The sequence below is a fragment of the Pygocentrus nattereri genome, chromosome 9, assembly GCF_015220715.1.
Source record: "Pygocentrus nattereri isolate fPygNat1 chromosome 9, fPygNat1.pri, whole genome shotgun sequence".
NCBI lineage: Eukaryota > Metazoa > Chordata > Actinopteri > Characiformes > Serrasalmidae > Pygocentrus > Pygocentrus nattereri.
Window position 1 is genome coordinate 34,437,914 of NC_051219.1, and position 25,659 is coordinate 34,463,572.

The 25,659-nt window shown below is 38.9% G+C and overlaps 1 protein-coding gene across 1 annotated transcript; it reads left to right on the top strand.

Annotated features, from left to right (window-relative positions):
- Nucleotides 1-9,901: 9,901 nt before the first annotated feature.
- dnajc11a (DnaJ (Hsp40) homolog, subfamily C, member 11a) lies at nt 9,902-24,644 on the top strand. The gene is made up of 16 exons (XM_017708658.2): nt 9,902-10,040; nt 12,068-12,197; nt 12,344-12,417; nt 13,638-13,739; nt 13,817-13,945; nt 14,117-14,239; nt 14,318-14,391; nt 16,881-17,070; nt 17,590-17,675; nt 19,423-19,539; nt 19,636-19,791; nt 20,327-20,396; nt 21,489-21,546; nt 21,645-21,787; nt 21,963-22,092; nt 22,263-24,644. The coding sequence occupies exons 1-16, from the start codon at nt 9,969-9,971 to the stop codon at nt 22,286-22,288; spliced, it is 1,680 nt and encodes a 559-aa protein (XP_017564147.2). The 5' UTR covers nt 9,902-9,968; the 3' UTR covers nt 22,289-24,644.
- Nucleotides 24,645-25,659: the final 1,015 nt, after the last annotated feature.

The following is a 25,659-nucleotide window of genomic DNA, read 5'->3' on the forward strand; positions in this document are numbered from 1 at the left end:
AGAGAGAGAGAGATAGAGAGAGGGAGAGATAGAGAGAGAGGGTGAGAGATAGAGAGAGAGGGGGAGAGAGAGGGAGTGTGGGAGAGAGAGAGGGAGAGGGAGAGAGATAGAGAGAGAGAGTGAGAGAGAGAGGTGGCGAGAGATAGAGAGAGAGAGTGTGAGAGAGAGATAGTGAGAGAGGGTGAGAGAGAGATAGTGAGAGATAGAGAGAGAGAGAGAGGGTGAGAGATAGTGAGAGAGAGAGGTGGAGAGAGGGAGAGCAAAAGGGAGTGTGAGAGAGAGATAGTGAGAGATAGAGAGAGAGGGAGAGAGAGAGATAGAGAGAGATCGAGAGAGAGAGTGTGAGAGATAGTGAGAGAGGATGAGAGAGAGAGAGTGAGAGAGAGGGAGAGAGATAAAGAGAGAGAGGGAGAGAGAGAGGGAGTGTGAGAGATGGAGAGGGAGAGAGAAAGAGAGAGAGAGAGATAGAGGGAGACAGAGGTCCTGAAAGGCCTGAACAGGTTAGAGCTTATTTGATAAGGAGGGTAATTCACTTGCTTGTTCTGCGGGTCTTAAATGGATGTAAAATAGTCTTAGAGAGCATGTAGAACACATATGTAGCACAAAGAGAGGGTAAGAACAACCTGCAGTGGTGCTGAAAGGACAGCTCCAGTGGCCTCATCACAGAATCAGAGAGTAGGAGATAAAATAAAATAAAAAAATAGTGAAGTAACACAGAGAGAGGCTAAATTATGTGGGGAAAATATAATGTTAATATAAAATACGAGAGACACAGAGACAGATAGAGAAATTTAAGGTAGTGGTGCTGAAAGGACAGCTCCAGTTCGTCTGTATTACTGCTGTAAGACAGAGAGAGAGAGAGAGAGAGAGAGAGAGAGAGAGAGAGAGACAGAGAGAGAGAGAGAGAGAGAGAGAGAGAACTGCAAGAGAAAGAGTAAGAGAGAAAGAGAGGGGAAGATAATGATAAACAGGAGAAATAAAGACAAATGAAGGAGATAAACATAGAGAGAGATAGCAATGGAAGAAATAGGGGAGAAACAAAAGAGAAAGAGTGGGATGAGGAGGAAGAGAGAGAGATAGTGCTAAAGATAAAACAGAAGGAGTGAGACTGACAGAGGAAAGAACAGGACAGAGAGAGAGAAAGAGAGAGAAAGAGCAACAGATGACAAAGAGAAAAGACAATGAGACAGATAAGAGAAGGGGATAGAGAGGATGGGAGAGTTTTAAAGAAAAAAAGAAGATGGGTGAGAGAAAAAGAGGACAGTGAGAGACAGATAGAGAGAAAACAACAAAATGCAAGTATAACAATAGTGAGAGAGAGAGAGAAAGACAAAGAGAGAAAGAACAACAACTCAAATATAAGGAAAGAGTAGAGAGAGAGAGAAACAGAGTGTGTGTGAGAGAGAAAGAATAACGAAAGACAAATATAAGGAGAGAGGAGAGAGAGAGGGGAAGAGAGAGAGAGAAAGAATAACAGAAGACAAATATAAGGATAGAGGAGAGAGAGCAGGGGGAAGAGAGAGAGAAAGAACAGCATTAAACAAATATAAGGATAGAGGAGCGAGAGGGGAAGAGAGAGAGAGAAAGAACAGCATAAAACATATATAAGGACAGAACAGAGAGAGAGAGACAGAGTGAGAGAGAGAAAAAGAACAACAGAAGACAACTATAAGGGCAGAGAAAAGAGAAAGAACAGAGTAGAACAAATATAAGGACAGAGGAGGAGAGGAGAAAGGTGAGAGAGATGGGGAGCTGGTAGTTCTGTAAAGTCAGCTCTAGTTTGTACTCACAGAACAGGAGAAAGAGAAAAGAAAAGGAGAAACTTTGTGAAGTGATGAAAGTTTTGAACTGTTTCTACCGTTTCCTCACACTAACAGTGTCCCTCTGAATTCTCTCCAGGATTCATATTTAAGCTATAAATCCCACAGCTGCCCAGGGGGAGGTGAGGCTGGATGGAGAAATGAGCTTTAGACGTGTTTGGTCAGGTCAGCTGATCCGTATAGCACAGGGCTGAACACTCTCCTTGGATTGTCTGGAAAACCTTGCTAATGCTGAAGTTATGAATATGTACATGTCATAATATGCCGAGAGATTAATGAACATTCTTTAATTGCGCCGGGCTCATAGATAATGGATTAAATGTTTCTTTGCCTGCAGCAAAAACAGACCGTGAAATGCCATCATTAAAATATGATCCTTATTGCTTGCAGTCGATTGATAGTATGTAAGCACTCTCCAAATGCTGACCTTTTCACTGCCGGGAGAAAAGCCTTGAAATGTTAAACAAAGTGGCCATATGCAAAGACGTTTACTTTGCTGGCCACATGCATGTAAAAAAACACACCCCTGCATAATAAAATGGGGTTACAAGAGTTTATATTAGGAAGATATTTCAATCATAAAGTCCGCCTCATATAGTTTAACTCAAACCATCAGTTTTCATTCTCACTCTGTGACAATGGTGATTAAAGGGGAAATCCACCCATTTGTTCACACAATTCTGCTTGCTCAGAATTAAAGGTAGGTAACTGTCGCTGGGCCTGTGCCCCTCTTGTAACTGGGGTGGTACCCTCAAGGGTTCATCTCAACATCTTTAGTCAGGGAACATTATTGTACCATAATCCATTGAAATTATGTTAAAGTTGTGTTGACTCCACATACCTTGTCTCGTCTCTAGGCTTTTATTTTATTCTGTTTTAAAGCATCAGGTTATGAAAAGGCACAAATATGTACTTTTAATCTGGAAAAACCTACTTAAGGTACAGAGTTGGACCTTAAAACCACTGTTGTACCTTTGAGGGAACATTTACATTGTTTGTACCTTGATGAAAAATATACCTAACAGTGTACATAATTCGTGCACAGTTTAATCATTCAGATGTAAATAAAGTTGTTCATGGTGGTTTGATGTGAGATGGTTCTTTGTAGAGAAACTTACTGATTGGATCTCTTCACAGTGGTGGTGATTGGAACTAGGGACCGTGATGTTTACAAGACAAATAAAGCCATTTCCTTTAATATGTATGTAAGGTTTTTAAGTATGTAATGTTTATGACGTTAGGATAGTTGGAAATCTGAAAAACTACCATTTTCTTTGAGGACTATTTTCCCTCACAGCGCCCTACATGTAATTCCCCAACAGAAAGCCAGAGGACAACTTAAAACAAAATCTCATCATAACATAATGCAACTTCTTTCTTGTATTGACAAGCTTTTAGAGCATAGGTATTCAAACTGTGGATTGTGCCCCACTAATGGATGGATTTTGGGGGAGATGGGGAAGGGGCAATAGAGAAGAATGTTTCATTTATCAAGGAACAAAAAATTTGGAATGTTTTCAGGTTCAATTGTGCACCTTAAACTAATTTTTTCCAGGCGGTACAGGGTAGAATTACAACCCCAATTCCAAAGAAGTTGGGACGTTGTGTAAAACATAAATAAAAATGATGATTTGCAAATCCTTTTCAATCTATATTCAATTGAATACACTACAAAGACAAGATATTTAATGTTCAAATGGATAAACTTTATTGTTTTTTGCAAATATTCACTCATTTTGAATTTGATGCCTGCATTATTGAATTTGAAGCCACGCTGTTGTAACACGTGCAGAATGGGGCTTGGCATTGTCTTGCTGAAATAAGCAGGGACGTCCCTGAAAAACGTTGCTTGAATGGCAGCATATGTTGCTGCAAAACTTGTATGTACCTTTCAGCATTAATGGTGCCTTTACAGATGTGCAAGTTACCCATGCCATGGGCACTAACACATCCCCAGACCATCAGAGATGCTGGCTTTTGAACTTTGCACTGATAACAATCCGGACAGTCCATTTCCTCTTTGGCGCGGAGGACACGATGTCCATGATTTCCAAAAACAATTTGAAATGTGGACTCGTCAGACCACAGGACACTTTTTCACTTTGTGTCAGTCCATCTCAGATGAGCTCAGGCCCAGAGAAGCCGGCGGCGTTTCTGGATGTTGTTGATATATGGCTTTCGCTTTGCATGGCAGAGTTTTAACTTGCACTTGTAGATGGAGCGACAAACTGTGTTCACTGACAATGGTTTTCTGAAGTGTTCCTGAGCCCATGTGGGAATATCTGTTACAGAATGATCACGGAGGTCACGGGCGTTCAATGTTGGTTTTCTGCCTTGCCGCTTACTTGCAGAGATTTCTCCAGATTCTCTGAATCTTTTGATGATATTATGGACTGTAGATGATGAAATCCCTAAATTCCTTGCAAATGCACGTTGAAAAACATTGTTCTTAAACTGTTGGACTATTTGCTCACGCAGATGTTCACAAAGTGGTGAACCTCGCCTCATCCTTGCTTGTGAACGACTGAGCCTTTCAGGGATGCTCCCTTTATACCCAATCATGACACTCACCTGTTTCCAATTAACCTGTTCACCTGTAGAATGTTCCAAACAGGTGTTTTTTGAGCATTCCTCAACTTTCCCAGTCTTTTGTTGCCCCTGTCCCAACTTCTTTGGAACATGTTGCAGGCATCAAATTCAAAATGAGTGAATATTTGCAAAAAAACAATAAAGTTTATCCATTTGAACATTAAATATCTTGTCTTTGTAGTGTATTCAATTAAATATAAGTTGAAAAGGATTTGCAAATCATCATATTCTGTTTTTATTTATGTTTTACACAACATCCCAACTTCTTTGGAATTGGGGTTGTATGTTCTCTGACCAAAGGTGCTGAGACAAGACAGGAGGGGTGACAAGAGGGGGACTGCCCCAGTGACAGTTTTGTATTTTTTATTTGAGAGAGTATATTACAGGATAAATATAACCTGTGGCTATCTCTATTTTCTATGGTTGTATAGCAGGTCAAAGCTGCAGGAGTCTTTACTGACATGACTGCAATAAGCCAGTCAACCATCTTTCCAAAATGGACAGCTTTATTTCCAAAACAACCTGGTTTTGTGGCACCCCAAGTTCTCAAAAAACTAGAAAGATAAAAAAGTAGTGGATCTGAGGCTTTGGACATTTGATTCCTATCAGCACCACTGTAAGCAATTTTGGATGAATATGTTTCACATCAGACCATTCTGAATGACTTTGCTCACAATCTTTGCTTACATTAAATTATACATCATACATTATTTTTAAAAACGGGTGAAATTCCCCTTTAATGTATTCCTTCAAAGTCAAAATTAAGCCCACTCCGATGACTTTGATACAGTTTACTTTCTATAAGAACTCTGGTGATTAACTAGCCATCATCCATGTGTTAATTCACTTGCTCTTCGTTTATTCTTGCAGCAAAGGTCTATTTATGGAGCTAATATGTCTTGTCCAAGTGCATGTTATATTTAGCAAAAGTATAATTTCAGATCAGGGAGCGACTAGGCACACCAGCATTAGGCCTAATGCATATCTTAACATGCATAAGTGTGGGCGTTCATAAGCTCTGAGCCACTGAAGCTCTCCAAGGAGTTGAGAGTTGCTGCATGGGAAAATACCGAGCTAAGCATTCAGATGCTCTGAGCGCATTCTGTTTAGGAATTAAAGCATGGATGTACAAAGCACACACAAAAGAACTTCAATAAGCTCTTTCAGTACAGAACAGATTTTTCCCTGCTTATATTCATCCCAAAAAAGGGTCGTCCTTGTTTGACCCAGTTAGGGCAAAGCGGATTCATGTTTGGAAGGTCATGATTTGTTTAACGGTTGTGTTGCACAGTTGATTTCAGGGTGTGTTTTATGTAATGTGTTTTGAACACTTGTTTTAAGGCTTTAAAGGGCCCATAACATGAAAAAGACAAGAGTCTGATGCTGTATGTAAGTTTCAAAATGTACCATTCACACTCCCCTTCAGCCCAGATTGCTTTTAAAAACAGAGCAGCCAATGAGAAGCAAAATCATTAACATATATCATTCTTAAAGGCACAGTTACAAAAAGCCTGGTTCATTCTAAAGTGCCCAAAGTGGTTGGAAAATGGTCAAGTAAATATTAATTACAATGATTTTTGGTGCATAAAACCACACAAATGTCATAACTTGATCTCAGAAGAAAAAATGAAAATACAAAGAAAATAACACAAAAACCTTTACATCAGAAACTTTACATCATTCCTAAAAAAAGGAATGCTCTTTATGCTTCTGCTGTTTAATCATTCAGATGTAAATAAAGTTGTTCATGGTGGTTTGATGTGAGATGGTTCTTTGTAGAGAAACTTACTGATTGGATCTCCTCACAGTGGTGGTGATTGGAACTAGGGACTGTGATGTTTACAAGACAAATAAAGCCATTTCCTTTAATATGTATGTAAGGTTTTTAAGTATGTAATGTTTATGACGTTAGGATAGTTGGAAATCTGAAAAACTACCATTTTCTTTGAGGACTATTTTCCCTCACAGCACCCTACATGTAATTCCCCAACAGAAAGCCAGAGGACAACTTAAAACAAAATCTCTGGTATCAGACAACATATTGCAACTTCTTTCTTGTATTGACAAGCTTTTAGAGCATAGGTATTCAAACTGTGGATTGTGCCCCACTATTGGATGGATTTTGAGGGAGATGGGGAAGGGGCAACAGAGAAGAATGTTTCATTTATCAAGGAACAAAAAATTTGGAATGTTTTCAGGTTCAATTGTGCACCTTAAACTAATTTTTTCCAGGCGGTACAGGGTAGAATTACAACCCCAATTCCAAAGAAGTTGGGACGTTGTGTAAAACATAAATAAAAACACAATACGATGATTTGCAAATCCTCTTCAACCTATATTCAATTGAATACACTTCAAAGACAAGATATTTAATGTTCAAATGGATAAACTTTATTGTTTTTTGCAAATATTCACTCATTTTGAATTTGATGCCTGCAACACGTTCCAAAGAAGTTGTGACAGGGTCATGTTTACCACTGTGTTACATCACTGTTCCTTTTAACAACATTCAATAACACTCTTTATGCTTCTGCTGTAACTTTCATAATAAATTTCCCTCTGTGTTGACTGACTAATATGTCAGGTATAAAATATATTTATTTTTTATTCTGGTTAGGCAAAAGGGGTCACAACTGTGCAACTATTCCACACTGTCTGGATACTTTTGGCCATATAGTGTATATTACATTCTAATTCAGCAACTCCAAGCTGCACAAAGGCAGACCTGCAACTTGTATAATCTGTATATGGAAGTATTGTCAATAGAATGGGATGCAGGAGCCACACATGAGCCTAACATCATCATGTCCTGTGCCAAACATTGGCTAGAGGGGTATAAAGCCTCCACCCCTCCACCACAGCATTTGGCTGTGGAGCAGTGGAACTATGTTCCCAAAGTGATGGAGCTCCATCCAATAGAATGATGATTTGGGATGAGTTGGAGTGGCCTTTGCGATCCAGAACTATTCATCCATTAGCACCTCACCAATGCTTCTACGTCTGGCTGCAGTCAAATCCTTACAGCAATGTTACAACACCTAGAGTAACACTTGTTACTGCTGTAAAGGGGGCAAAGTCCCAATTAAACCCCTTGATTTCAGAAGAAGCAGGCATCTGCAAAGTGCTGGGCATATGTATAAACAGTACTGTACAAAAGTCTACTGAGAAAATGATCAGTAAAGCTATTTCTTTGGAGATGAAGCTCTTATTTGTTCAAGAACACTAGAGCTCTATCAGTGTGATATCTTAGCCAATTCCAAAGCTCTCTTTGAGGAGGCCTAGTATATACAGTTAATATCCAATACTTGTTTCAGTTAACCATTCATTCATTGAAGTTACACTTTGTGTGTTTTGGGGATTTGGGGAACCCTCTGGTTGAAATGTGTAATTGCGTGCATTTTAGCATTTTATGTTAGTTGAGCTTCAGATCCCTTCCCTGAGCAGATGAATCTGATGATTGCATGCACATTGAGAAAGCATTCAAAGAGAGCTCAGTCAAAAGTTGGAGAAGGAAGTGAGTTCTGAGGATGTGAGTGAATTATCTGGTTGAATTTAACAGATCTGTATGACAGCTGGAGTGCACAGAGAAGTCATTAAATTTGTGTTCTTTTAATGTTTGTCTTTCTGAAACCAAGATGTCAATCTCAAAAGTTGCATGGCTTACTGTATTTATGTGTTATGTCTCATTTGTCTTCTTCTACTGTAATATAGTTATACTGAAGAGAAGGAGGAAGGTTAAAATGAAGGTCCAAGGTTATGACCCCTGATAAGGAAAGGTAGGCAGTAACAATTTCCATTTACTCAGTTTCATGAACTCATGTATAATTTTTACTGAGCATTGTCAGATTAGATTTTTGCATATCATTGCTGTCAGAACAAAACCTCACATCTCCAAAGAGGGTAACTTCACAGAACAAGGTAAAAACATTGTTAACTTTTAATGGAAGTTAAGGCTAAAAGATTTTATTCCAAGTAATTTGGGACCTTTTCTATCAGTCCATTGATCAAAGAACGCTCACCCATTCTAAAAGGCAGCTGGCATTTTCAATGGGTAAAAATATAAGAAAAAACAAATATGGAGACACATGGCTTTGTCCCAACAGTGACATAATATTTACATATATTGGTGAGGAAGTTACATTTTAGTCATTAAAGTTTACTCAGTAATCCATTTTGCTTAACCTCACTGTGTGTTTCATTCTGTTACATTGGCGACAGTGCCGGTACTGCTTTATGATTAGTCATACCTCTGACTACGGTATCTTACCATCTTTTCTTCAAAAGAACAGAAAGGCTGAAAGATTCTGGATATACTAAGAAGTTCCCATAGTGTTCTATTAATAAGTACTAAGTATACTTATATATACGCAGGGCAGACAGACAGACATACACATGCACTCACACCTAGGGGCAATTTACCATATCCAATTGGCCATCTTTCGACTGTGGGGAGAAACCGGAGTACCCAGAGGAAACCCACACAGACACTGGGAGAACATGCAAACTCCACACAGAAAGGACCCTGGTCACCTGGCAGGGGAATCGAACCCAGGCCCTGAGGGAGAAGCTGCTTAGAAGATGTGTGTGTGTGTACGTGTGTGTGTGTGTGTGCGTGTGAGAGAGAGAGACTTGAATTTTTTGTACTGCTTTATTTTGAATTTTAATTTCTTAATCTTTTTTCATTAATTCACAGAAGAATACTTAACATAATAACATAACAATCATTCATGTAACACAATATAAATCCATCAAGTTAAAACAGGATATTTTGTGTCAAAGGAGAATTCCACTAATGTTTCAAAAGTTCTCCATAATTCAGTCATTAAGATGTCATTCAAAGTGGTTTGATGTGAAACAGTTCATTGTAGATGAACTTGACTCAGGTTTCTCTACAGTGATGGTAACAGGAACCAAATATGGCCATTTTAAGCCAAGACCATGTCAAAAAAACCACTGAAAACGATATCTCAGGCATCCATCAGAGTACTCATAACGGTTTGTGTTCAAACTGTTTGTGAGGGTGCTTTTAAAGGTATTCGGACGCTTCAGACGTCTGGTTCCTATCACCACCACTGTAAACAGTTCTGACTGGGCAAGTTTCTCTTGAATGACGAGTGTTTATTTAACTGCTTTTACTAATTTGAACTATTGATCTATGCAGGCATTTTGAAAAATCAGTGGAAAAGGGGTAACTTTTTAGAAAATGTGTTCGTCAGCTTGTAGCGATCTTTTTGGTGCCGTTTACGACACATTTTCCATCAGTCTGAAGAACCATTTCACCAGGCGAAGAACCATTTAAGCATGAGATGGGTCTATATAGAACTCGTGGTTCTAAACAGAGCCATTTCCTTCACTAAATGACCCTTGAGGAATCATCCTTTTAAGAGTGTCCATTACAGGACACCAGCCACGTCCGAGCACGTGCTGTCAGTCCTCGCGCTGGCTGATTAAGATCCTCCGAGCCGGGTTGGGGCGCTAGCTCGCCGCGCTTCGCTGGAGTCCGTGTGAAAGCTCTGCGCGGAGAGAGGAGGCGCTGGGCGGGGATGAAAGGTTGTAAACATGGCGGCGGCCTTGGAGGAGGATGAGATCGACAATGATGATTACTACTCTTTATTAAACGTGCGGAGGGAGGTACGCGCTGTGTGTATGTGTGTGCGGGTTTACTGTGACACAGGCGGGGGTGTTTTGTGGACGCGGAGAGCTCGACTGTATTCACTGTCAGGCTGAACGTGCTGTCATATCGAGCGGTATCAGAGTGAAGTGGGCTAACGCGTTAGCTCAGCAGTGTGACCCTTCCTTATCATTGCCCACGGCATGCGGGAATGCGACTCCTGTACCCTTTAAGAGTCATAAATACACATATAACAGCGACTAGTGAAAAGGCATTTTAAATGTAAGCCTAACTGACCGTAGAAGCGAGCAGGCTGAGCTCGTTTTCATAAACTCTCCACAACTGACTTAGCAAAGCCCGTTTTACCTGTTAGTTATGTTACAGTACTGTGAAAACATGGAGCTGAAGTCGGCTTCTTATTCGCTAATTTCTTGTTAGATAGATTTTCCCGTTCCACCTTAAATGGTGGCGAATAAGAAGCCGACTTCAGCTTGTTGTAAATGCTGGGGTAATGCTGCTTGTTTGGTAGCTTTCTGGTGATCTCTGTCGAAGTCTGGCTACTTTTCGTAACTGATAGCACAAACTGAAAGTCAGCCAGTGCCACACCATAGTTAACTTTCGATCTGACAAGCTCGTACGAGAATATTCCTTGCAAATCAGAAATATCGCCCTCTCAAAGAAATATATTGTTGCATTGTGTTGTCTCTGTTCTGTATTGGAAGGTTTGTTTGATTTCATCGGATTGTTAACTTAACTGGCTGCGAATTTACTTGACCGTTAAAGGGGAATTCCACCGGGTTTTGCAAATTTCTGTATAGTTCAAACATTTAGACGTAAAGTCATTCAGAGTAGTTTGTTAAACGATTTATTATAATAAAAAACAACTTGGATTTCTTTATGGTGGTGATGATAGGAAGCAGGAGTTGTGTGTGTCAGAAATTGCCACTTTATATACCGTCCAAAACAACCAGTGAACCTGCATGCATCTTCTGATTTATGTATGTATGTATGTGATGTTGATCATGATAAAATAGGGGTAAATCTGGAAAAATAAATGTTTTTGGAGACTGTCTTGCCTTACGAGGCCAACATGTACACCTTCACCATTAATGGCTTTTGAAATTATTTGTTAGGCCAAATCCTCAGAACTTTAGTAAAACAATTTCTCATCAGGCAGCATATTCATAATCATATAATGATTTTTCAGCATTTCTGCATAATTCGGTTGTTCAGATGTAATCAAGGTCACTCAGAGTTCCATGTGGAGTGTGCAGATCTAGAGAAACTGAGCTATCGAGTCAGAATAGTTCACAGTGGTGGTGATAGAAACCAGGCATCTGAAGAGTTTGAAGCCTCTAAAAGATGCCTCACATAAAGTTGTTATATGGTTAAGAATATACTACCTGATGTCTGAGACATTGTCTTATGATTGGCTTTTTGGCTTTAAAGTGTATTTTTAAAAATACATTGAGGTCAGAGAGGTACAGGCAGGGTGCTGTAATGTAAAATAGTACCCAGAGAACAGTTATTTTTATTTTTATTTTTACTTCACCACTAACATTGCATATAGAAATCAGAATGGTGTGGGATGAAAACATTTTTTAAACTTTTCTTTAAGGTTAACTGAATAACCTTAGGATACACCTTGGCTACAATGGCTTCAATCCATAACAGTTGAAAAAAAGCCTGGGAATTGAACTTAAATGTCGTTAGTTGGCAATGACCTAAAATAATTGATTGTTGAAGTTTGTCTATGTTGCCATTTTTGGCATATTAGTCTGAGTATGGTTCTATAGTAACTTACCGTGCAATCGCATTTGTGTAGCAATAAGTGACCCGTATACTTCACTTTTGTGGAGGCAAGCAGCGAGTTCAACATTTTGGTTCATTTGATCATGTTTTGTTAATTTTTTTTTTTTTAATCCTATTCTGTTTACACGGTCACTTACTCAGCCTGATCAGATATTTTCTACTTACAAATAAATTGTATCTCATATTAGGGTTTTGAAGGTTGTCAAAGTTTTAAACGTATGTCTTTTATTTTCAGGCCACACAAGAGGAACTTAAGGCATCATATCGCCGCCTTTGTATGCTCTACCACCCTGATAAACACAGAGATCCTGAGCTGAAAAGACAGGCAGAACAGCTTTTTAACTTGGTCCACCAAGCATATGAAGGTGACATGCACTGCTGGAGTGTCTTTGATGTCCTCAGCCAGACTAACTTTGAACATTATAGAGTGTGATTTTGGGTTGTAAAAATGGCATTATGTAGGCTTTTTCCCAGTAGATTGTATTTTACTGTGTTTTTTCCCCCTCTTCAGTTCTGAGTGATCCACAGTCTAGAGCTATCTATGATATATATGGAAAGAGAGGGCTGGACGTAGAAGGATGGGAGGTAAGCCTTAATGCAGAAGTTATCTAAATTGGACTTATTGCTTTGGTGTTATTGTTGTAACATGTATTTTAATCAGATGCACTATATATCCAAAAATAGCTTTCTAAATACTGCATTTTAGTTGCTATAGGGGGCATTTTCAGACTCTCTCAAACATACTAGTTTTCATTTTTGTCTATGGAGAAATGTGCACTGTGACTTAAAAGCAATTATCTAGCCTGCGTTTTTAGTAGAAAGTTCATTAACTTTTCCAACTGAGTGCCATGGAAAAAAGCACCATATGTCATCACAGCTGAACAGTCAATATCAAGGACACCTCTCTAGTCACCTATGAGAGGAAAGCTAGTTTCGCCAGTTTTCAAACAACACTCAGCACAAGTGTTAACTCCAACTAAATGTGAAAAAAATGTTTTTGATTTTTTTATGAGTAAATTTCAAAATGTTTATTAATCTTGGTCTTTTGTATTCTCTCAAATATCATGTCCCGCTTTTTTTTAGCATGACTTTTAGTATGATTTCTAAAAATGCGCCAGCTCAGTGGCCCTTAAAGACGCAAGCATTGTTGATGCAGATGTCCAGTTGTCCATATACAGCTTTACAGTCTCGAAAATTTATCTGGAGTGATGGAACACCATCAATACCTTTTGGGATGCGTTGAAGTGTTTTTCATGATCCAGACCTAATCATCCAACATCAGTACCTATTGCATTTGTTGATGCTGTTGATTCTTAGCAGCAATGTTCTATCATGTAGTATGAAGTCTTCTCAGAAGAGCTGCAGCAATGGGGGACAGACTCCCTATTAATACCCTTAATTTCAGAAGAAACACTGAATGAGCAGATCTCTGCAAACTTTTATACACATTTTATACATACTCTCAGAAAAAAAGGGTAGTAGACTGTCACTGGGAACATAATCGTACCATAATCCTTTGAAATTATATTTTCTAAGTTGTATTGACTCCACACACCCCATCTCATCTACAGACTCTTTATTGTATTGTTCTGTTTCAAAACATTTGGTTATGGAAAGATACAAATCTGTGCTTTTCACATTGAAAAAACATATTTAAGTTTCACAGTTGTACATTAAAACCACTTTTGTACCTTTGAGGGGACATTTACATTGTACCATGATGAATAAAAATTGTATCTGCACAGAACCTTTATTTCTGACAATGTAGTACATATTGTGCTCAAACTGAAAAACTGATTTTTCAGGTAGTGGAAAGGAAGAGAACGCCTGCTGAAATCCGGGAAGAGTTTGAGCGCCTTCAAAGAGAAAGGGAGGAGAGAAGACTGCAGCAAAGGACCAACCCTAAGGTTTGTGTTCTGTATGCTTGTTTGCCTGAGGTTACTGTCAGGTTGTCTGTAAATGTATTGATCTCCTCTTTGGACAGGGGACAATCAGTGTGGGTGTGGATGCCACGGACCTTTTTGATCACTATGAGGAAGATTATGAGGAGATCACTAGTGGTGGCTTGCCCCACATCGAGATTAATAGGATGCATATATCTCAGTCCATTGAGGTGAGTGATTTTCACAAGATCAGCTTGCATTTTGGCGAAGTTATCCTCCTTCCAAATAAGATGGGAACTAAGAGCTGGGAATTTCTTAATAGAAATATTATCAGAAGTAGGATAGGTGTGCTTTCTGCACTAGACAAATGTGATTGTTTATTTTCGGGGTATTCTTTTAAGGCACCTCTGACAACAACTGACACAGCCATTCTTTCTGGCTCTCTGTCCACACACAATGGCAATGGCGGTGGAAACATTAACCTGGCTCTACGACGGGTGACCTCAGCGAAAGGCTGGGGAGAGGTGAGGACTTTGTTTGCTTTTTTACACACATTTACTCTGAAAGACAATAGAGAGTAAACCAGACACTTTTGTCTGTAGGTGGAATTAGGAGCTGGAGACACTCATGGCCCTCTCTTTGGGTTGAAGATATTCCGCAACCTGACGGCCCGCTGGTGAGTAATGCTGATGTTGGTGATTTTATGAAGCTGTTTATCTCCCCATATCGACAATTGGAACAAATTGGGGGGGGGAAACCCTAACCTTGAGAAGCTCAGCCTACCATTGATTTGTATTGTTTAATATTTTGTTTCTTTCCTCTTGATGAAGGCTAGGACATGCCCCTTCCTTGTGCCCTGTAAAACTTTAATTTATAATTCTGTCTAGGCTCAGTTTAGGGCTCATGTAATCTTCTAAAGATGTGTAGTATTTACCAAAACACAGATGATAACATGTCTAAGATCCCCTGTGTGTAGTCAAGAGGAATGCCAGCAAAAATATCATCACAACATCTCAATACGAAATCTGGAACCAACCAAAATGTTGTCTGTCTGTTTGTCATTTATGCTTTTGCTTTACTTACTGCTGAATTTCTACATTGTTACAGAACTTCCTACAGTTATCTGTAGAAAATGAATAGATCATTCATAATGCATTTTCAGCAGTCCGTTTTGTTTCCAGGTGTTTTAAACAGTGCCTCCAGTATGTGTGTCTATAAGCGTATCGTAACATTAATAAACAATGTTATCATGACCCAAATTCAGTTACAAAGAATTATACACTATATTTCCAGAAGCGTTCGGTCGTTTGCCTTCATATGCATATGAACCTGAGTGACATTCCATTCTTAATCCGTAGAGGTTAATATGATGTTGGCCAAACCTTTGCAGGTTCAACAGCTTTAACTCTTCTGGGAAGGCTTTCCACAAGGTTTAGAGTGTGTTTATGGGAATTTTTGACCATTTTACCAAAGGTGCATTTGTGAGGTCAGGCACTGATGTTGGACAAGAAGGCCTGGCTCACAATCTCCGCTCTAATTCATCCCAAAGGTATTCTATCGGGTTGAGGTCAGGGCTCTGTGCAGGCCAGTCAAGTTCTTTTACACCAAACTTGCTCATCAATTCTTTGTGGACCTTGCTTTGTGCACTGGTGTGTAGTCATATTGAAACAGGAAGGGGCCATCCCAAAACTGTTCCCGCAATGTTGGAATCATGAAATTGTCCAAAATCTCTTGGTCTGCTGAAACATTAAGATTTCTTTTCACTGGAATTAAGGGGCTGAGCTCAACTCCTGTAAAGCAATCCTACACCAGAATCCACCCTGCACCAAACTTGGCACAATGCAGTCAGACTAGTACTGTTCTCCTGGCAACCGCCAAACCCAGACTCGTCCATCAGATTGCCAAACGGAGAAGCGCGAATCGTCTACACCAATGCATTCATCGCTTTGCATTGCGCTTGGTGATGTAAGGCTTGGATGCAGCTGCTTGGCCATGGAAACCCTTTCCATGAAGCTCTCTGTGTGGTTCTTGAGCTGATCTGAATGCCACAAAGTTTGGAGGTCTGTAGTGATTGACTCTGCAGAAAGTTGACGCCCTTTGCGCGCTATGCGCCTCAGCATCCGCTGACCCAGCTCTGTCATTTTACATGGCCTACCACTTCGTGGCTGAGTTGCTGTCGTTCCCAATCGCTTCCACTTATAATACCACTGACAGTTGACTGTGGAATATTTAGTAGTGAGGAAATTTCATGAATGGACTTATCATATCACGATACCATGCTGGAATTCACTGAGCTCCTGAGAGCGCCCCATTCTTTCACAAATGTTTGTAGAAGCAGTCTGCAGGCCTAGGTGCTTGGTTTTTTTTACACCTGTGGTCATGGAAGTGATTGGAACACTTGAATTCAATGATTTAGATGGGTGAATGAATACTTTTTGGCAATATATTGTATATAGGAGTTGCAGAGCCTTACTGTGTAAGTACTGCTTAAAATAGCATAAAATGTAAAATAATTACTGTATTCTGTGCAGGTGGCATGTCACATTCTTAACACCCAGTTGTTCCCTAAATTTATTTGGTTGTAAACAAAAAAAATTGCATAACTAGTGGTTGATGCCCTTCTTCTGGCCAGGCTTGTCCATTTTTCCACCTACCAAAGAGGTGTTTCAAGAGTGCTTGAAAAAAACGATAATTTGCAAGATTTTGGTACTTAGTATCTATTATTGGTCCAAAGAGTAGTCTACATATGACTGTCCCTGATTGTTGACCCACATGTTTAGTTTCTTTGAAGTCTGTATCATCTGTAATATCAGTAAACACATGGTTACTATTCTGTGTGGGGCTTTTGAACCTTGGGATATTAATAAACATGAGAGTCTGCACAAACTTGCTGATCTTTTGAAGAAACTCATGTTCAGTTATGTTTGTGTCGTACATATTCCAAGAGTTAGAAATGTTGCTATGCTGGTTAGTTGTGCATCATGCTAGCAACACTATTCCAGTATGTGTCTTGCACATTGCAGACCCAGCCCATTAAGTGGTTTTAGAGAGGTGTATATTTCATGTTCATGGAGTGTATTCTGGCAGAAGAAATAACATACTAATGGACCACATTTTATTATTGTGCTACAGATTACTCTAATCTTGTTTGTGTATGTCTTCCAGCTTCATGACTGCTCAGTGTGGGATGCAGTTTTCATCGCGAGGTGTGCGGCCAGGTCTGACTACCATGCTTGCTCGCCACCTAGATAAGAATACCATGGGATACCTGCAGTGGCGCTGGGGCACTCAGTCATCTATGAGCACCAGTGTTGTCAGAGACACAAAGAGTAGCCACTTCACCTTTGCCATGCAGGTCAGTAGCATTAATACTGCTATCAAACCACAGAAGAGTAGTTCAGGGAGACATTTGGAGCTCATCCTCAGGACACTGACACTGCTGTAAGACCTCCGTTACCACCAGCTGGTCCAAAGTAAATCTGCTTAGTCTAATGGTAGAGCCACTGAAGGCATCATGAGGTTTTCTCCTTGGTTACTCCTATGTTTAGTTATTGGTTTTGGTCAACTGCTATTTGTCAACCAAACATCATGATTTTGGTGTGATGTGGTCTCCAAGTCAAATGAAGTAGGCAGGATCTGTTATTGTCCATTTACTTGCAATGCTGTCTGTCATTCACCAGCCCTTAAAGTGTGCAGAATCTGCTGAGGCATGTTAGAAAGTGCTAGACATAAGAGTGCACAGCCCTCCAAAACTTTTTTCACATGCTTTTTTGACCTCCTACTTTGAGCTACTATGGCATTAAATATTAAGCTAAAATGTGGTTATGCTCTTAATGTGCTACTGTAAAAATCTCTTGTTCTGTCCTTGTCATAGCTGGGGATCCCACACACTTTCATTATGATGAGCTACCAGTACAAATTCCAAGATGAAGATCAGACCAAGATCAAGGGTTCTGTCAAGTATGTGTCTGTGGTTTTTGCTGTAATTGGATGTTATTGGTTGTTACTGTTATCAAAATATATTTGAAACTGCTTTTAAATTGCCAATAAGGCTGCACCGATATTGGAATTTGGGGCTTATGCCGATACCCAGTATTTTTTCCATACATATCTGCAGATACTGATAGTTAAACATTTATAAAATGTAGAAATTTGGACTAGATCTATAAACCAGAAAGCTGGGATGCTGTGCAAAATGTAACTAAAACCAGAATGCAAGGATTTATTAGAAAATAACACAAAGACAACATATTAAAGGTTGTAACTGAGAATTTTTATCTTGTTTTGAAAAGTATATGCCCATTTTGAATTTGATACCAGCAACATGTTTCAGAAAAGTCGGAAAGGGGTAACAAAAGACTGGTAAAGGTGTGTGATGCTTAAAAAACACCTAGTGGAACATCTAGCTACTATAAGGTTATTTAGGTCAGTAACATGATTGGGTATAAAACAAGCATCCCAGAGAGGCTGTTATTCAGGAGTAAAGATGGCAGGTTCAGCACTCTGTGAAAGACTGCATGGTCAAATAGTGCAACAATTCACAATTCTCAACACAAAATAGGAAAAAAAGTGAGGATTTCATCATATACAATACATGATGTCATTAAAAGATTCAGAAAATCGGGAGAAATCTCTGCCTGCACAGGAAAATGTAAACCAATGCTGGCTTGCTGTGATATTCGAGCCCTCAGGTGCCATTGCATTAAAAACATATATTCTGTAGTGGAAATCACTGCAAAGGCTCAGCAATACCTCCAAAAGCCGTTGTGTGAGAGCTCAGTTCATCAGTGCATCCCCAAATGCAAGTTAAAAATGTACCATGCAAAGTTGAAACTGTACATAAACAGGACCCAGAGACACCGCTGCCTTCTCTGGGCTATTTAAATTTACTGTAAAATGGACTGAGGCAAAGTGCAAAATTGTCCTGTGATAAATTAGCCTGTCTGCAGTCAAGAATGTCACTCTTTGAAAACGTTTGGCACTTTATGAAAAGAAAACTATAAAGGAGAACCAGAACTGCTGAGCAGCTAAAATCATGTATCAAGCAAGAACATGAAAACATTTCGCTTTAAAATCTACAGCAATTGGTGTCCTCGGTTGCCAAATGCTAAAAGTGTTGTTAAAAGGAAAAGTGATGCAACACAGTGGTAAACATTCCACCGTATCAACGTTCTGGAAACATATTTCTGCCTTTGAATTCAAAATGGGCATATGTCTTTCAAAGATCAACAAAAATCTTGTCTTTGTACTGTTTACAGTTAAATATAGGGTTTAAATGACGTGCGTATCACTGCGTTCTGCTTTTATTTACATATTGCACAGCATCCCAGGTTTTTTGGAAATGTGATTGTAGCTAGAGTCACATTATGGGGAAATATAACATTTATTTCTATAGGGTTACAAGTACAGTAAAATGATGAAAATAAACTCATTTTAGTGCAGTAGCCCAGGATCACCCTAAACAGGGTGCACTGGAGTGCAGTAAATATGTCATCAAATATTTGAAATATTGGCCAAATCTAATCATCTGTCTGATGCCAGTAATGGTTTTAAGCAGTTAATCTACTGACACTGATATTATTTCAATATCATTGTGCATCCCTAATTACCAGTGCAGTTTTTCCTAATTTAATAGCTTGTTTGTTTTGACTTTTACTATATTGAGCCCTTTTTCACTTGAGCCTGTGGTGTTTTTTTTTCTTTATAGAACAGGGTTTTTTGGAACAGTGGTGGAATATGGTGCAGAAACTAAGATCAGTCAACACAGCGTTCTTGGTGCTACCGTCAGTGTTGGAGTACCACAAGGGGTCTCCCTCAAGATCAAGTATGAAGCGGGTGCTGGTTGTTAAAACTATTTTAAAAATGTTTGGTTTGTTAGCAAAAATAAAGAATTAAATGTTTTTTGTTGTTTTTTGTGTAGGTTGAACAGGGCCAGCCAGACATACTTCTTTCCGATACACCTGACAGACCAACTTCTCCCCAGTGCAGTGTTTTATGCCACTGTTGGACCTCTTGTATTTTACTTGGCCATTCAGAGGCTTGTTATCAAGCCGTATATGCGTGCCCAGAAAGAACAGTAAGTCTCTAAGGATCCCCACACCCTTTACAAATCCTTAGAAGTATTAACTTGAGAACATTGAAATCTTGAAAGTAATGTAAAATGTATAAGGGTTGTATTTTCCCCAAAATTGCTTTTGTTTGAGTACAGAATCAATTGTGCTAAAAATGCAATGAAAATGTATAATTATAATTGTTAGTGTCTATAAGAACAGCCTCTTTTTTCTAAAAGTACACAGTGTGAAGTGTGCTCTTGAATCTGTATTCTACTGACACATAAGCCATAAGATCAACATTACGTTTCTGGATTTTAACCTTGATCCCTTCATCTGTTTATAGCCAAGGCAGTTACTCTCTTTTAGTTATAGTTAGAGCTATATGGTTGATTTTGCCTCTTACAATCTCATTATGCATCGCTAATACTGTTTTTTATGGCTTGATTATTGCTGGAAACTTACACTTGGTACTTGTTCACCTGTAGCTGCGGAGACAGAATTAATTTTGTTGTAAGTTACAGTTTGTTCTGAAATAAATTTTACTGCCCCTCTTTGCAGAGAACTGGAGAAACAGCGGGAGAGTGCTTCATCTGACATTGCCCAGAAGAAGCAAGAGGCAGAGTCAGCTGTGAGTTCACAGAGCCTCATCATACTGCTGATAGCTTTTAATGTAGACTTCATTAGTGTGGATGCAATTTCTTTATAGAATGAGTACAGACAAAAAAATAGTTCATTGGTGTCAAAAATGTTCCTTTATAGAAGGGATATAAATCTTTAAGTGATTAATCATTAAGCATGTACAGCTGTTGACAAACAGCTTTTTGACAGGTTTATATGATTTCCAACAAACAGCAACTGCTCGTATTTCAACAGGCAGGTTTATCATTCAGGTTGAGAAACTTTTTTAAAATTGTACACATGAGGGTGCAATATGCAGTTGGTTGTGCCTGATAGTTCTATTAAAAACTGAAGCTTTTCGGGGGGACGATAGCACAGTTATGATAACATACCACATTAAAAGCAAACATCCACAAGCAGTAAGACTGACAACTATTTAGTCCACATTCTCCAAGATAAAGTGTGAAGCACAGCAGTGTAAGTTAATCTCATGCAGTATTATAGAAAAGGCTGTGGCAACCGGTAAAGGCTTTCAAGTGATACTGGGGTATATTGAGCTAAAGCCAGTTATGGCATTTATGTTCATTTTACTTGGGCTAGTGACTAATGGTAAACATGTGAGCATTAGAGCATTTACTAGTCATTGTATGTTCCAGTCATTTTATCCAATTTTTAGTTTTCAAACTTATAGTTGTCAGCCCCTAAAATGAAACAAAGCCAGGTTCTTATGTAGGGCATTTTTAATATGGTTTTTGGCATACATACATACATACATACATACATACATACATACATACCTGCTTTTGTTTGACCCCGCCTATTAGTACTATATTCAATACAAGGGATCCTTTTTCTAATATCTTGGTGCCGTTAATACAGAATTCAGTTGATGTGTGCGCTCATCAACTCAAGTGTGTATATCAGGTATTGGATAAATAGCCAGTCTGATTTTAGACACCAGAACTATCCCATTTTTGTAATTATTTTGATCAGTGACATCCTTGATTTTAATTGGTCAAATGAATTTCCCAAAATTTGCTCCTCTATTTCTCAGTATTATGTTAAATATTTTCATATGTCAACATTTCTTGCCTTCTTGTAGGTTTTGCTGATGCAGGAATCTGTGCGCAGAATCATTGAAGCTGAGGAATCTAGAATGGGTAAGAGGGCATAACTGCTTTTCCCATTTCAACCTCAACTTTAGGTGATCAGACTTCATTTACAAATGATTTTGATTGAGTGCCTTTTTTCTTATCAGGCCTTATTATACTCAATGCCTGGTATGGGAAGTTTGTGACGGACAACAGTAGGAAGCATGAAAGAGCAAGAGTCATTGATGTGACTGTACCTCTTCAGTGCCTGGTGAAAGATTCCAAACTCATTCTCACAGAGGCCTCGAAGGTAACATACGCTCATGGCCACCAAATGTCATCATTACCATTTTTTTTTAACGAGGAATGAATATCTTGTCTGTGTTCATGCCATACATTTTTTAAAATTTTACAATAATGATCAAACTCAAGCAGAAAAGATGGATACACTAAATGGGCTGTCTGTGTATTTGGCATATGCTCAGGCTGGCTTACCGGGCTTCTACGACCCCTGCGTGGGTGAGGAAAAGAGCCTGAAGGTGCTGTATCAGTTCAGAGGCGTCATGCACCAGGTTCTATCTGGTGACACAGAAGCACTCAGGATACCAAAACAATGTATGTATAGTGCAGGTCTTTTTCTATTAGAAATTATCTATCTATTAGATTATTCTATTAGATATTATCTATCTATTATCTATAGTCATTATCCTGTGGTACTGTTATATTTGATTATTGAAGTGTTAATCTAAAGAAATCCAATGTATTTGTTTTCTTCTGCATTGCAGCTCACAGGATTGATAATGACACTTAGGAACCATTATCTACAGGGCTTGAAGGGACAACTTGGGCTACCATAGAGGACAAGTGGATGTTGTGTGATAGTGACTTGAATATTCCCTGTGGCCTAAAAGTCATTCATATGCATATTTGCTTTCTTTTTGTGCAGTTTTAATTGTTATGCAAAAGGACATAAAGGACACACATGAATTTGCTTAATACCCCTTTGAAAATCATGACCTGTGTCAAAAACTGAGAGTTTGAAAATATTTTGGTACCTTTCATGTAATTCTAGTCTTTTTTTTTTTCTTTCTTTCTTTTTTTTTTTTTTTAATGATCCCCTACTCCCTGAAAAAGTGGTCACTGTACTAGCATATGAATGAACTGTACTGGAGGATCTCCCAGGACACAACAGTGCCTCAGTGTTCAGCCCTCATGTGAGAGAGCTATTTCACTTTACAGACATCGGAGGGTGAGCATGCTGCTGAAACAGAATCACGCTAAAAAGGCTCCAGCTTGAAGTATCAATCCTTTATCAATCACATTTCCATTGTTCATATTTAAACACCAGCATGCATTATAAATGAGCTTACAGGTGGGTAGTGAATTACCCTGTACTGAGGTAAAACATTATACCAGCCATTTATGTGCATTTAACGCATTTATGTGCGTTTGTAATAAGCATTCACCATTCCATTCCATTTGAACCCATTCTCTATTAACGAATTGTTAAAAATATCATTTATTTCCACTTCTAATGCTGCCTTAGGGAACTGTTACATTAAGAGAGCATAGGTATACTTTAATCCGTTTGTTCAGTGGTCAAACTAAGTGGTACTCTCACTTTTAATTGTTAAACATTTAAGACACTTTTGTTGTGGTTGAGGAGAATCTGATTTAACATTGTTGGGAATTTTTTAGGAGTGGGCAATATGGCAAATATTTATTGCAGTGCTTTAAAACATTTTCTTAATACACAATATGCATCACAATATTCAGTTTTCCTGAGGTTTGAGAAAATAGAGCAGACCAAAAAAAAAAGTAGTGCCCCATTTTTAAAAACACGATCAAATACTATTGTGTACTGTTTTATTCAGGGTATCACTTATTGTGCTACACTAAATCCAATTAAACAGGCCTGATTATCTGTTTTTAATGAAACATGCGGTAAGTGCTACTGATACTGTATCTGCATGATGCTCTAAAAAGCTTGTCACGATAGCAATAAACGTTGTCATATTGCTCATGCCTAAAATGTACCCTCTTGATATCCACGCAGTCTTCCACCTTGTTCTTGAAGACTTCAATAAGGATGGCTTGGTAAAATAACGATTGTCTTAAGTGTAAGCTCTCAACTTCCCTTTTATTCTCATTATAAAGGCTCAATACCTCCTTGACCTCTCCTTGTTGAATATTTTTAGTGCCATGATGAAAGTTTTAACAAATTCCCTTCCACTATGGCCATTCTAGAACATGCCTTTTTGCAGATGCAGGGAATTATAAAATAGTTAAACGTTGTTGATAATAGATGAACAGTTTAATCCAAATGCCTTTCATTGAAAGGACTGGCTGTACAGCATCTCTCTGCTTCAGGAAAGTGTCCCCTTTCAGAGCGACTATCATTTGTAAAGTACATTTACTCTGTACATTTGCCATGGTGGAGGTGGAGATAAAATAAATCTACAAGTTGAATAAAATGCTTTGGAATGGTGTACTTCTATTTACGACCGCAATCTCTGTTTAAGAACTTTTCTCCCTGGCTGATAATGTACGTCATTTCTAGTTCCCACCCAATTGTGTAGGGACCGTTCTGGCCTTTATGATAGAATATCTACATGATAAACTACCGTCCAAATGTGGAATGACAAGCTTGGTAGGTTGTGCAGACTGAGCATCAAGAGAATCAGTCGAGAATGCAGCAAACAGTCATTCCTTATTTCATCCTCAAGAACATTTCTACTACTATTTGACGCATACCTGTACCTCGCCCTCTTTAAAATGAAGGGTTATTGCCATTGCAGTAGATGGTAGGTGTCCATATAATTCTCTGGGCTACATTTTATCACAACAAAGACCGTTTGTAATATGCATCATTATTGCAGGTCTTACCATATTGCCTTCAACATCTTGAATTTGTTTCATTTTTAAGGTATTGAACTGTGAACAATAACACTGCAGTGGCCACTGTACCCCAAATCCTGCAGAAATGAACCCAAATGAGAGAATTGAGAATATTTATTTGGTGTAAGCTTTACACATTAAATATGTTCTGTTGGTGAAGAACTCCTTGTACATCTGGATGATGTTCAGTTGAAGTCTGAAGACATACTTCTTGGATGTTTTAGAAGATTTCCACTGAGCAAAGCAGTAAATAAACAGCCATGGCTGTATCCCAGTCATTTACTGACTCTTCCTTTCCTATCTGGTTTCTTTAGAATTGCCTAATCTGCTAGTCTGCCCTGCCAGTATACATAAACCCAATCCCAAATGGTGCCCACTTTGGTGGTGTCAATATCATGCAAGCCTACAGGGCAAGAGACATTGAGAAGGCTTGGTTTAAATGTTTTAGTCAACTCCAATGTTTCCCAAGCCTGGTCCTGGAGGCCCACTCCCTGGGACATTTTGTTGTTTTTGCTGTTCCTAACAGCTGATACACTTCATCAGCTCATTAAGACCCCTTACTGAGCTGACGCGGATGTGTTAAAAGGCCCATTTCATGGAAAACCTAAATTTCCTGGCTTTTTTTTTTTTTTTTTTAATGATGTGGCTTGTGTTAGAGGTTTGAAACATGCCGTTCACTCCTCAGGCCAGACAGTCCATATATGAACTAAACACTAAACTGCAAAAACTGTCTGTTTTGAATTCACTGTTTCTATGTTGTCACAAGAACTAACATATGTACATTCTCATATTCAGCCTACTTAAAAGTGCTTTGGCCTGGACAGAGAAGAGACTAGTTTAATTTACATACACCAGAGTTAAAGACACAGTGACCAAAACAGTGTTTAATTACATAAAGAGGTATGAAAATGGTAATGTAACAATGAATAATGTTTCTGTCTGGTCCACAAACATCATAAATGGATTTCAAAGGACAGAACTTAAACAGAGAAAAATGTAGGAAAGACCTCCTCGTTTCTACACTCACTGTCCATTTCATCAGTCCCACTTAACTTATCCAGCCAACAAAAACGTGTGGGCAGCATCCTGCGACCACTGATGAAGGACTAGAGGATGACCATCACAAAATATGCAGCTACCGTCTCTAATTTTATATTTACAAGGTAAACCAACATGGTAGGTATAATAAAGTGGACAGTGTTTAAAAACTCCAGCAGCACTGCTGTGTCTGATCCTTTCATACCAGCACAACACACACTATCACACCACCACCACTTCACTGTC

Bases quoted from the DNA above. Each gene is read 5' to 3' on its own strand.
- dnajc11a (XM_017708658.2), top strand. From the start codon at position 9,969: ATGGCGGCGGCCTTGGAGGAGGATGAGATCGACAATGATGATTACTAC. The intron at 12,198-12,343 runs GTGACATGCACT...CCCCCTCTTCAG, and splicing joins GGTCCACCAAGCATATGAAG to TTCTGAGTGATCCACAGTCT. The intron at 21,547-21,644 runs GTAAGAGGGCAT...TTTTCTTATCAG, and splicing joins AGCTGAGGAATCTAGAATGG to GCCTTATTATACTCAATGCC.